Here is a 14,218-nt window from a genome sequence, read left to right as displayed (position 1 = left end):
GAAGCAGGGGTGGCGGTACCGGGAGGATTCACGCTTCTGTGTTTACCAACACAAGGAATATTCTTCCTGTACACATGACTGTACTACCCACCCCTTGCATTTCTAGCTGCGTTTTTAGTCATAGAAACGTAGCTATATTTGCAATTTGCATTTTTCATTGCGTTTTTGAACATCTCATTGAACTCAATGAGTGAAAAACGCAGGAATAATTGACATGCTGCGTTTTTGTGGGCACCACAAAAACACAGCTAAAAATAAACGCTGTGTGCAGACAGCAAAAATGAAAACTCATAGACTTTGCTGGTGAAGCAAAGTCATGCAGTTTTCTGAACAAAATCGCACCCGAAAAATGCGCAGAAAATGTGGTAAAAGACGCCTATTGCGCACATAGCATTACAGTGAGAGTTAGATCTACCCAAGCAGGAGTTTTATAGATACTTATAATTACGACATGCATGGCGAGCAGAGTATATACAGCTGGAGCAGGGGATCCCACAAAATAGGATTATAAATAGCATAGCTGGGGTTGAAGGGTCAGGGGGCTTGATTGAGATAATCTATTGTTTGGTACTAGATTTGCTGCTTTCAAAGTTTCCGTCGAAGTCCAAGGGGAAATGGGAGGGGGCAATAGGTCCTATTGAAGACGGTCAGTGGTTGGAAATTTTAGAGAGGGTACCGGACTTACCCTTGAGTGAATCCCACCATTACTCACAGTTACTACTGCTACATCAAAAATATAGAACTCAAAAATTCTTGCATGTCATCGGACTCTGACATAATCCTATGTGCAATAGATGTAAGACTCTTTCTGCGGATCCCATTCACATGATGTGGTCCTGTCCTAGGCTTGACCGTCTCTGGGAAGAAGTAGTTGATATCATTAACAAAGTCTATACGGGGGGGCTAGTCTGTTCACCTCTGGTATGTGTTTTGGGCTATGTCGAAGATCTAACGACAGATGAGTATGGCAAAATAGCGGTGCCTAGAATGCTCTATATGGCCATAAAGCTGATAGCACAGCACTGGTTGGATGATCAGATTCCCTCCATTCCGGAATATATTAGTAAGGGTCGTTGGATGATTAACATGGAAAAAGCAATTTACTTGAAAAGAGGCTGTATTGGCAAATTTGAAAAGGTTTGGGCGTCCTGGATAGACAGCTCGGGCCTTGGTTCCAGAGAGCTACAGAGATTCCGATTAGGTCTTATATGAATATACCTTCATTTAATTAAAGAGAATTTGTATCTACATGTAGCAAATTTAGTAACTCTCTTATATATCTACTTATTTTTATTTAATAAGGAGACGTGATCCGGATGTTATGTAATAAAATGTTTATTTTTGATAAGTTGGGCGATAATTCAGGGGATAGGGGGTTGGAGTAGGGGACTGCGATCCCTTAGGTTGTTATACCTGTTTTGTTGGAAAACGTTCAAATAAAAAATATGTGATTTAGAAATGTTAAAAATATTTGTTTAAAAGATATTTTGAAATAATTGGTTTTATTTTTGGCAGATGACTGTACCAGGAGATCAGAGGGACTACTGAGATCTTCAATTTTTAAATCAGATGACCTTGAGATCACACAAGATACAATTGAAGTAAATGCCACGACTCCAGATATCTCATCATCCCTCCACAGCAAAGATCTATCATTTGATCCTTTGAGACAGGTCCTATCTTCTGAATCACTACAAACTACTAAGAACAATGACAGTCACAAAACAGGCTTTAAAAATCAAACTGCTTTTACACCAAAAAAGCCAATTTCAGGTTCAGAATATGGAAATAGTTTTCCCCTCAAAACATTTTTTGTTAAACATCAAAAAATTCACACACAGGAGAATAGATTTTCTTGTTCCAAGTGTGGTAAATATTTTAACAGGAAATCAGATCATGTTAGGCATGAGAGAATTCATACTAGGGATAAGTCATATTCATGTTCAGAATGTGGGAAATGTTTTCTACAGAAATCCTCTCTCGATAGTCACAAGAGAATTCACACAGGAGAGAAACCATATTCATGTTCAGAATGTGGGAAATGTTTTGTACAGAAATCACACCTTCTTAGTCACCAGAAAACTCACACAGGGGAGAAGTCTTTTTCATGTTCAGAATGTGGGAAATGTTTTGTACGGAAAGATATCCTAATTAGACACCGGAGAACTCACACAGGGGAGAAGCCTTTTTGGTGTACAGAATGTGGAAAATGTTTTTTATGTAAATCAACTTTGGTTGAACACCAGAAAACTCACACAGGGGAGAAATCTTTCTCATGTACAGAATGTGGGAAATGTTTTGCACAAAAATCTAATTTTATTAAACATCAGATAATTCACACAGGGGAGAAGCCTTTTAAATGTACAGAATGTGGGAAATGTTTTGCACATAAATCATTTCTTCTCACACATCAGAGAACTCACACAGGGGAGAAACCTTTTTCATGTTCAGAATGTGGGAAATCATTTGCTCTTAAATCAATTCTTGTTACACATCAGAAAACTCACACAGAGGAGAAACCTTTTTCATGTGCAGAATGTGGGAAATGTTTTATACAGAAATCTTATCTTGCTACACATCAGAAAATTCACACAGGGGAGAAACCTTTTTCATGTGCAGAATGTGGGAAATGTTTTGTAAATAAATCAAATATGGTTGAACACCAGAGAATTCACACAGGGGAAAAGCGTTTTTCATGTACAGAATGTGAAAAATATTTTGTAAGGAAATCAAGTCTTTTTACACATCAGAAAATTCACACAGGGGAGAAGCCATATTCATGTTCGGAATGTGGGAAATGTTTTGCACGTAGATCATTTCTTCTTGCACATCATAAAACTCACATAGAGGAGAAAACTTTTCCATGTTCAGAATATGGGAAATGCTTTGTATAGAAATCAAATATGGTTGAACACCAGAGAAGTCACACAGGGGAGAAGCTTTTTTCATGTACAGCATATGGAAAATATTTTGAAAGGAAATCTCATCTTGTTACACATCAGAAAATTCACACAGGAGAAGGCTTTTTTCATATTAAGAATGTGGAGTTTTATAGAGTAATTTCAACTTATTAGACACCACAACAGTCATACAGGGAAGAGGTTTTTTTACTGTTCAGAATGTGGGAAATATTTTAACCAGAAGTCAGAGCTTTTGATACACCAGAAAATTCACACATGGAAGAAGCCATACTCATACCTAGATTTTGAAACCTGAATTACTGGAAATTCATATTTTATTTACCATCAAAAATAAGTCACATGGGAAGGAATTATATATTTTATAAACAGATTGTACAAAAAATTATTTGAGACTGTTGTATAATTTAATGAGAAAGGGAAATTACTTTAGAACTAATTGTAGTTTTTGGACTATAAGACAAACTTTTAACAAGAAAAAAAATTGCTAATAAGTGAGTGCCTCTTATAGTTCAGATGCAGCTGTCTGTGATGGAAGAGAACGCTGAGACTGTCCTTCCTGATCACTGAAAGCATTGCTCTTTCTCCTCCTGCCCCACACTGATCTATGTGATCGGTACAGAGCAGGAGAGGAAGCTCCTGAGACCTGCACAGAGGCTGCACGTCCTGAGTGAGCAGCTGAGGAACCTTCCACCTGATTAGCTCTAGGGTCTTTCAGGTCATGTAATCAATCACATGAACCTGGAAAGAACTGTAAAATGGGTGTCATGGGGTGTGATGAGGTAACTTAGAAGAGGGGCACCTACTGGCCCTACTACCCTATACTGGCCCTAGCCTAGGATGTCCCTAGCTGTTCCTGTTCCTAAAGATACATCTAATATTTGGGCCGCCTTCCTAAACCTAGCTCCTGAATAGCCCTGGTCTATACAACCGGGAAGAACAGGGACAGGAGTTGTTTTATCCCACACATACACAGACAGGGAAAAATAAAACTCAGACTCACTGCACATATACACAGACGTAAGATAATACCTGCTGAGGAGGATATAATGAATTAGGGAGGAAAAAAACAGACAACGAAGTTATTTCCATAACACACCAAATAACGCACAGGAGATCACCAGAACAGGTTCACCACAACACAAGGACCAGGCTCCACCATCTTTTAAAGAGCGGAGCCAACTGTGATAGGTCTCCGGTAAACTGTGACCCTAGCAGCAATGCACGGGCTAGCAGAAATTAACTCCTACTACACTAATCTAGTAAGCACACATCTGGTCGACGCCAAAGTCTGACTGTGCAACTCAAAAGTACCAGGTGGTGTGTCAGACTCTGCAGTGTGAACAAGGTCAGAAGTCACCATGACACCGCATGATAATGGGGTAATGTATACACAGTGTATGTGTATGCAAATATGCATTTGTAGTAAAGCTGTATGTGTGTATATTATGTATATATGTAGCAGAGCTCTGTGTGAATGTAAATGCGCAAATGTATCAGAGTTCAGTGTGCATATACTGTCCATGCAGCAGTGTTGTGATTTTGACCCTTCTTTTTAGATCTACAGGGAAGATTTTAATTAGTAGGAAATATATTTTTTCTATTTGATACTTTCTAAATCTGGGATGGGTTTTATGATAACTTTCATCTTATAGTTCAAAATATATTGTATATTAGAATTACAAATATATGCAGTTACTAATATCTTTCATCTCAAAAGCAAATAAAAATCAATATCTGATGTGCTTTGACTATTTCATATTGTTATATATTCATATACTGCTGGTGAAATAAGGATAGAACATGTCACCAATTTTCTAAATAAATATATTTCTAAAGATGATTTTGACATGAAATTCCAATTAAATGTTAGTAACCAGCCTTCTAATCTGCACAGGTAAATACATCAAACCATAGATGTCCATAAAATTAGTGCGTTAGAATGAGAAATAACACCGGGAAAGAGCATTGCACATTTGAAGAAAAATGCCATGGAAAGTCATGATATCATCTGAAATCTATCACTCATTAGAAAGCAATCCTGCCATGTAATGAAAAATAATATTAGAAAGGTCAACAGATGGCCTATAAAAAGGTGCTCCATTATAAAGGTGGCACACAAGAAACATCTCACGGTTGGTTAAACCAGTGAGCTGTCTCAATACATTTGCAACCTTATTGTTGCAAAATATACTGATGGCATTGATTACAGAAGAATTTCTAAACTACTAAAGGTTACAGTGAGCACTGATGGGACCATAATCCAAGTGGAAAGAGCATAATTTTACCATAAAAAGGTCATGACAAGGTTCTCCCAACAACATATCAGCCATAGAAGCGAAAAGAATTATCAGAAGAGTTGTCCAAGAGCCAATTTATCTGTGGAGAGCTAAAGACCTGGATTCGGAAGATACAATTGTTTCTTAGAAAGCAATAAGTAATACACTCAATCTTAATGCTTTATATGTACGCTCGCCATGCAAGACTCCATTGCTCAACAAAAAGCATGTTCATGCATAACTTGCAGAGGAATTTGAGTCGAATGCCTCACTCATGACTGTCAGCGCTCCTGACACGGTACTAGACTCAGCACCAAAATGAATTAGAGACCTGTTTGTCAGACTTAGGACCACTAACAACACTTTTGTGGTAGCAGAGAGATTTGTGCTCATACCATAAGAGCAGGTGTGTTTCTGCTCCTTGTTGTACTGGATGTAACTCGGCCTTCTATCCTGATCTCTGGTCATCTACATCAGCGGCTGAGCACAGATCTTCGGAGAAGGAGGGATGTGACTTGTCCCATCTCAAACTAGTTCGGGGCAACTGAAGGAGACATGCTGATTTGGTGTCTGGTGGCTTCCAGGACTTTGTTCCCTTTCTTGGCTGCTATCGCACATGGTATAATGCATTATTCAAAATGAAGGATGATTGTACTGATGCAGCGTCATTGATACCCTCCTGGATTCACCTCAGTTGTCATTACCTATTATCAGTCCTGTCTAACGTGTCTAAAGTTAAATGCAAGAAAAACTTGTAGAAGATTCTGCGAAATATTCACCCAAAAGCAGTTACAGATTGACTTCATAGAAAGTGTAAACTGGATGAGTATGTGTGTGTTTGTCTGGTTGAGTTTCCAGGGTGGGTACAAGTTGGGAAAGCTAAGTTAGGAGCCCGAGCCAGTGCAGAAATTAATGTCTGGTAAAATCTACAAACCTTAAATATAAGTTAGTGGCAGGTACACGTTTACACAGGGCAGGTAATGCACATATGGTTATGGGATAGTTACCGTATTTTTCGGACTATAAGACGCACCGGATTATAAGACGCACCCTGGTTTTAGAGGAGGAAAATAGGAAAATAAAACTTTAAGCAAAAAAATGTGATCATGACACACTGTTATGGGGCGAGGATCTGCTGCTGACACTGTTATGGGTGTAATGTCCCCAAATTCTCTACTAAGGTACCCCATCCTGGTAATGATCCTCCTGCCTTGTATATGATCCTGCTATAAACCCCCATCCTGCTCATATACCCCCATCCTGTTCATATACCCCCATCCTGTTCATATAACCCCATCCTGTTCATATACTCCCATCCTGTTCATATAACCCCATCCTGTTCATATACCCCCATCCTGTTCATATAACCCCATCCTGCTCATATACTCCCATCCTGTTCATATACCCCATCCTGTTCATATACCCCCATCCTATTGATATACCCCCATCCTGCTCATATTCCCCCATCCATCCTGCTCATATACTCCCATCCTGCTCATATAATCCCATCCTGTTCATATACCACCCATCCTGTTCATATACCCCCATCCTGTTCATATACCCCCCATCCTGCTATATGCCCCCATCGTGCTCATATACCATCCTGGTATATGGCCTGTATCCTATAGCACAGAGAAATAAAATAAACGTTTATACTCACCTTTTCCTCACTCCGTGCAGCACCGATCATATCTTCCTCTCTGCGCCGCTGACCTGTGTGTGTGGAGCCGTTCCCCTGCAGCATCGCGATGTCTGACCAGCACAGATCAGCTGACCGGCAAAGACAGGAAGACATTGCGTGCTGCAGGGGGACTGCTCCACACATGGGGACGGGTGAGTGTACTGATTCAGCTGATGATGACGCGCGGGGAGCAGTGAATACAGCCGCACATGATCACTCCAGGCTGTAATTGCCAGGGGTGATCATGCGGGCCGGCTCTTTGCAATGCGCGCGTCCCCGCTCGTCCTTCCGCCCACCTGGCAGCGCCGGCTTCTGTGCTGAGAAATGGGCATGGGGAAGGGCGTGCATATGTAATGAGTGGGCCCACGTGGTCACGGCAGGTGCTGCTGCTGCCTGCTCGTGCCCCCGATGACCCTCTCCACCGCAGCACCCTCATTCCCGGCCGAAGCCCTATAGTCAGACCATAAGAAGCACCCCCAACTTTCCCCCAACATTTGGGGGGAAAAAAGTGCGTCTTATGGTCCGAAAAATACGGTAGATGTTTTCAACCCACAGCAAGTAGGAAGGGTAAATGTTAGAACTTAATTCTGAAAAACAAAATTACTAAAGTCTGTGAACATAAAGGGTTAAAAAAGGGACTCAATCTTTCAGTTTGGCATGTATATCTTTGTGGATCTAAGACTGGATTGTGTCCTTACTCTGACCTGTCTCTGGCACATGTATGTATGTGTTACACTGCATCGAACGCCTTTGAAACGTCCATATAGACAACATCCATTGCATTTCCCTGGTCCAGTCTGGATCTTATCTACTCCTAGAAGCTGATCAGATTCCAATCCCTCATACATTCATGTTGATACTGGGTCATGAGGTTATTCTTCTTGAGATACTCCAGAATAGCATCTTGCAGGAAACCCTCAAGGATTTTACCCACAGTAGAAATTAAATATATCAGTCTATAATTTCCAGGCTCAGATTTTGTCCCCTTTGGAATATTGTCACCACATTTGTTATGCCCCAGTCGTGTGGTGCAGACCCTGGAAAGTGATGTTCCTGGCCTGATGGAAAAATGTAACGTTGAGTACAATGTGAGTGAGTGGAGATCCTTTATTGATTCATCCACAAATTCATCTACTGCACAATGGCAGCAAGTATGGCTCAGTGCATGTAAAGCATTCTGTGCACTTGAAGGCAAGCTATGAGAATTTACACTTTACTCTCAAGAAACTTATCTAAGAGGATCAAGGATGGTCAATAAGATCTGAAAGTTCTAATTTTGTGCTTTGGGCAGGAAGGATTATACATGAAATACCCAAGGTTTTTGTGTGAATGGGACAACCGGGATAGGACTCATCACTGGAGCCAAAATAGTTGGCCAACGAGAACATCTTTGCAATCTGGACTCAGGAACATGGTTGTGGAACTAAAGTTGTCCTCCACATGAAGCGTGGACTGAAGAAGCAGTTTGTGAAAGATCTATGGGAAGAAGGAGAGATGTTTAAGCACCTGTGTGTAAAGCTTCAGGGACTGTGAAAAACAAACCTGAAAGAAGTCATTATTCTGGGTCCGGATAGTTGGAAACTCATGAAGGACGATGAGTTCTAAACAATAATGAAAGCTGCTGAGTAAAGGGCTTGAGACGATTTTAAAGAATTTGTGAAGATATTTCTAAGCAACAACAAACATCCAAAATGTTAGTCCATCATGGAGAACGTGCTGAAAGGTTTCACAGCTTTGTGTTGTCTGATGACTGAAGTTCCATTTCTTACATTCCCATTTGGACGACTTTCCTGAAAACCCTGGTGGTGTTAGCGAAGAGCAATAGAAGGAATTATCAGGAAATCAAAGAGATGGAAGAACAACACCAAGGAGGATGGGAAATGGAGATGATGGGGGAACATAGACACGAATACGAAATGGCTCTGCTCCGTATACATGCAGCTCCACTCTGGACACGATGCATATATGATCCACACACACTGTAACACACAGGGCTCTTCTCTGCTCCGTATACATCGTATACACACCTCGTACACACACGGCTCCTCTCCGTACACCTCGTACACACACGGCTCCGCTCCGTACACCTCGTACACACTCGGCTCCGCTCCGTACACCTCGTACACACTCGGCTCCGCTCCGTACACCTCGTACACACACGGCTCCGCTCCATACACCTCGTACACACACAGCTCTGCTCCGCACACCTCGTACACACACGGCTCCGCTCCGTACACCTCGTACACACACGGCTCCGCTCCCTCCACACTGTAAACCCCTCCTGACCCCACACATAACCTTCCCCTCATCCAGCACCATGACACCCAGCACAGCAGAGTCCTGCATACACTGAGGAGCTGATCATGTGACCCCTGACTCCTCCCCTCCATGTGACATCATCACAGGTCCTGGAAGCACAGAGCAGCCATATATCTAGTGTGCAGCTCTGCAGGAGGGGTTGCGTCTAGATCAGAGTTGATTTTTTGTGGTCCTCAAAAAATCAACTCTGATCTAGCTGCTTCAGTAGTGAGCCGGCTATATCGGAGTTGATTTTTTGAGGCCTCATTTTTTCCACTCTGATCTAGCCGGCTCACTACTGAAGTGTCTAGATCAGAGTTGATTTCTTGAGGCCTCCTGCAGTCACATGTTTTTGGTCACCTCATTTTCTCCACTCCGTTCTAGCTGCTTCACCAGTGAGGAGGCTAGATCAGAGTGGATTTTTTGATGATCTCTGTGATCTTTTCTCCATACAGCACAGTTCAGTTTCTACAGCAGGGGCTGGAATCAGATGTATAATTGGAATGATTTCATGTTTTTATTTATTAGATGCTCACACTGTTATATTTATTATTTTTTTCCAAAGGGCAAATTTTTATTTTCATTATTATTATAACTTACATTTTATTATTATTTTTTACAATATAAATAATTCCACACAGCGCTGATTGTTCAGTTTTGCTGGAATTTTAATTTTACCGTATTTCCACAAGTCGTGGCCGCAGGACTGACATTGAAAGAGTGGGCGGAGCCTCACAAGGAAAAACGGAACCGCGCAGCTGACAGTCTTCATAACTTACCATATTGGATCAGAGTGGATTTTTTGAGGATCTCTCTGTAGCCTTCATTATGTACATTTGGTACTGAAGTGACTGAAATTCAGTTTTTTGAAGAGTGGGAGGAGCCTCACGGCGAAAAACGTAACAGAGCGCAACCGAGAAAGTGCTTATAATTTCACACATGGTGTCGTAGTGGATTTTTTGAGGACCTCATTTTAGCCACTACATTATGTATATTTGGTACTGAGGTGACTGCAGTGGATTTTTTCGAAGAGTGGGAGGAGCCTCACGGCGAAAAACGTAACAGAGCGCAGCCGAGAAAGTGCTTATAATTTCACACATTGTGTCGTAGTGGATTTTTTGAGGACCTCATTTTAGCCACTACATTATGTACATTTGGTACTGAGGTGACTGCAATGTATTTTTTCGAAGAGTGGGAGGAGCCTCAAAGCAAAAAGCGTAACAGAGCGCAGCTGAAAGTCCTCATAATATCCACATTGTGTCGTAGTGGATTTTTTGAGGACCTCATTTTAGCCACTCCGTTCTAGCTGCTTCAGTAGTGAGCCGTCTATATCAGAGTGGATTTTTTGAGGACCTCATTTTAGCCACTCTGTTCTAGGTGATTCAGCAGTGAGCCGTCTAGATCAGAGTGGATATTTTGAGCACCTCATTTTTGCCACTCTATTCTAGATGATTCACTAGTGAGCTGTCTAGATTGGGCCCGTGAGTCACTGTGGCCCCGTGGACCTCCTGACGACGATCGTACTTTCATTTATATCGGCATCACCATCACAGATGCCAATACAATTGAAAGGAACAATGCGAGGAGGAGCAGAACACTCTATTTCTAATCATTCTACTACTATGTGTCTGTGAGACACTGATGTTTCAGCATGGAGGACTGCGGTTACTAGAGATGAGCGAGCCTCTGAAGGCTCCGTTCGAGGTGCCGTTCGACGAACCGTTTGACGAACCTCTCGAACCCCATTGAAAACAATGGGAGGCAAACACCTAAAAACACATAGAAAACACCTTCAAAGGTGTCCAAAAGGTGACAAACAACTCACAACATACCACAAACACATGGGAAAGTGACAAGGACATATACTCATGCGAAAACGAAACAGCTGGACGAGGAAAAAGAGGAGGAGACACAGATATAGGCATGGCACGCCCTTCTAAAATCATGTAAAACACAGCAAAGGGACTCTAAGCAGAGTCTCCCTTTTTTCCAAAAATTGGGCCACACACACCCCTTCAGTGGCATCACTTGTGCCCCAGTTGCAAACTTGACCTGTTGATTTGCATCAAGCACATTCAAAAATACGCCAGCCTTAACTGTCTTCAGGATGACACCTGGGTAGGTAGCAAAGTCCTTGCTGAACTATGACTTGTTCATCTTGGATCATTTTTAAAAACACAGCAAGGAGACTCCAAGCGGAGTCTCCCTTTTTTCCAAAAATTGGGCCCCACACACACCACTTCAGTGGCATCACTTGTGCCCTAGTTGTAAACTTCACATGTTGACTTGCATCAAGCACAATCCAAATCCACAAGCCTTTACTCTCCCCAGGATGACACCGGGGTAGCAAAGTCCTTGCTGATCCATGACTTGTTCATCTTGATGAACATTAGTCTGTCCACATTGTCACTGGACAGACGCGTGCGCTTATCTGTCAGCACACACCCAGCAGCACTGAATACACATTCAGAGACATCGCTGGCCGCGGGACATGACAAGATCTCCAAGGCGTAAGTGGAGAGCTCTGGCCATTTTTCAAGATTTGAAGCCCAAAATGAGCAAGGCTCCATTTGCAAAGTCATGGCATCGATGTTCATTTGGAGATACTCCTGTATCATCCTCTCCAGCCGTTGACTATGTGTCAGACTTCTTGTCTCTGGTGGCCTTGCAAAGGAGGGTCTAAAAAATTATGAAACGATTCAATAAAACTGCTGTTACCACCAGATACGGTGCTGCTGGTACGGTTTGACTGTTGATGACGAGACAGTCCCCTGTTTGTCAAGTTACAACTGGGAGATTCACTCCCTGCACCTGCACGGTTGTTTGGTGGAAAAGCCGAGCTAAGATCGAGTAACAGCTTCTGCTGATACTCCTGCATACGTGCGTCCCTTTCTATGGCTGGAATTATTTTGCAAAACTTGGACTTGTACCGGGGATCTAAGAGTGTGGCAAGCCAGTAGTCATCATTACTTCTAATTCGGACAATCCGAGGGTCATGTTGAAGGTAGTGCAGCAAGAAGGCACTCATGTGTCTTGCGCATCCCTGCGGACCAAGTCCTTGCTGTGTTGGTGGCGGCGAGGTGATAACCATGCTGCCTTCCTCTGACATATCCTCCCAACCTCGAACAACCGAAATTTGACCAAGGTCTCCCTCATCAGCTGAGTCTTCCATGCCCATCGACAGTTCGTCCTCCATTTCTTCATGGGCTCCTGCCCCTTCCTAAACAGTTTGGCTGCTACCATGCGCCCTTGTTAATCCCTCTCCCCCACTGTCCCATGCCTGCCGCCTTGTTGATGATGAACGTCTGGTCCTTGTAGATCTTGTTAACCCTTCCGTTGTCATGCTAATAATGGCATTGTCAGCGCTAAACATATTCGTCGCCATGTCGAAGCTGTGCAGAAGGGTGCATAGGTCCTTGATCTGAGACCACTCCATCAGCGTGATCTGCCCCACCTCTGCATCTCGTTGGCCCAGGCTATACGTCATAACGTATTGCACCAGGGCTCGGCGGTGCTGCCACAGTCGCTGTAACATGTGGAGAGTCGAATTCCAGCGTGTCGTCACATCGCATTTCAGGCGATGAACCAGCAGGCCGAAAGACCTCTGCAGCGATGCAAGTCGGTCAGCTGCGGCGGTTGAACGGCGGAAGTGAGCAGAGAGTTACCGTGCCCTGTGCAGAAGCCCATCTAGGTCGGGATAGTGGGTGAAAAATTGCTGGACAACAAGGTTCAAAATGTGAGCCATACAAGGCACGTGTGTCACCTTGCCCCGGCGAGGGGCCGCACCCAGGTTTGCAGCATTGTCGCACACGGCCTTACCTGGCTGCAGGTTGAGTGGAGACAACCATTTACGAAACTCTGAGTGCAGAGCTGACCACAACTCCTCAGCTGTGTGACTTTTATTTCCCAGACATTTCAACGTAAAGACCGCCTGATGCCGTTGAGCTCTACTGCCAGCATAGTAAGGAGGTGTGTGGGATTCCTTGTGCACAGTTACAACGCGGGTGGCCTGACCACACAGGCTTTGGGCGGAGGTGGAGGACCCAGATGAGGTTGAGGAGGCAGAAGCAGTGGAGGAACTTCGACATACAGAGGATTGACGCACAAGTCGTGGGGACGGCAAGACTTGTTCAGCAGACCCCTCACCATCTCTCACCATAGTTACCCAGTGCCCAGTCAGCGACATGTAACGCCCATGTCCATGCTTACTGGTCCAAGTATCGGTGGGGAAATGCACCCTGTCACACACAGAGTTTCTCAAGGAAGCGGCGATGTTGTGTGCGACATGCTGGTGTAGCGCAGGCATACCTTTCTTGGAGAAGTAGTGGCGACTGGGCATCTGGCACTGTGGCACTGCGACTGATATAAGGTCTTGAAAATCCTCTGTGTCCACCAGGTGGAAAGGCAGCATTTCGGTAGCCAAGAGCTTACAGAGGGTGAAAGTCAACCTCTTAGCTTTGTCATGGCTCGGAGGAAATGGCCTTTTATTTGTCCACATCTGAGGGACCGAGATCTGGCTGCTGTGTGGAGACGGTGGTGAGTAGGGTGTCCCTGGAAAACTGCAGATCTGTGAGGAAAGTGCAGGCGGAGACATGATGTTGCCTTCATCCAAAGTTGATGCTCTCGATGTCTGAGAGAGCTCTACACCAGCACTTGTTTCCCCTTCCAAACCAACTGACAACCTGCGAAGCAAACTGGCTGTTGCGGTTAAAGAGGTGGAAGATCTGCGTGGAAAAACATGTGTGACAGCTGTCCCCACAGTCATAGAAGATGAAGGGCGCGCGGAGGAATTTGAAGGGGCAGGCGGTGGTTGGCTCGCTCCGCTAGGCCGCATTGCAGCACGGTGAGCTTCCCACTGGGACTTATGCTTGTTATTCATGTGACGATTCATGGAAGAAGTTGTCAAACTGGTGAGGTTTTGGCCTTTACTTATAGATTGGTGACAAATTTTACAGATCACATGATTTGGGAGATCCTTTGCAAGGTCAAAAAAGGACCCGGCTAGGCAAGGCTTAGAGGCCATGCGACCTGCAGAGCCACCC

The 14,218-nt window shown here is 43.6% G+C and overlaps 1 protein-coding gene across 1 annotated transcript in view; it reads left to right on the top strand.

Moving 5' to 3' along the window:
* LOC142312955 (uncharacterized) overlaps positions 1–3,151 on the top strand; it is a 48,517-nt gene extending 45,366 nt beyond the window's left edge. The window contains 1 exon segment of the mRNA XM_075351943.1: positions 1,937–3,151. Coding sequence (XP_075208058.1) covers positions 1,937–3,074 — 1,138 coding nt within the window. The 3' untranslated portion in view covers positions 3,075–3,151.
* The last annotated feature ends 11,067 nt before the right edge of the window (positions 3,152–14,218 follow it).

This window comes from Anomaloglossus baeobatrachus, chromosome 5 (assembly GCF_048569485.1).
Source record: "Anomaloglossus baeobatrachus isolate aAnoBae1 chromosome 5, aAnoBae1.hap1, whole genome shotgun sequence".
Lineage (NCBI taxonomy): Eukaryota > Metazoa > Chordata > Amphibia > Anura > Aromobatidae > Anomaloglossus > Anomaloglossus baeobatrachus.
This window is presented reverse-complemented; position numbering and strand designations above follow the sequence as displayed.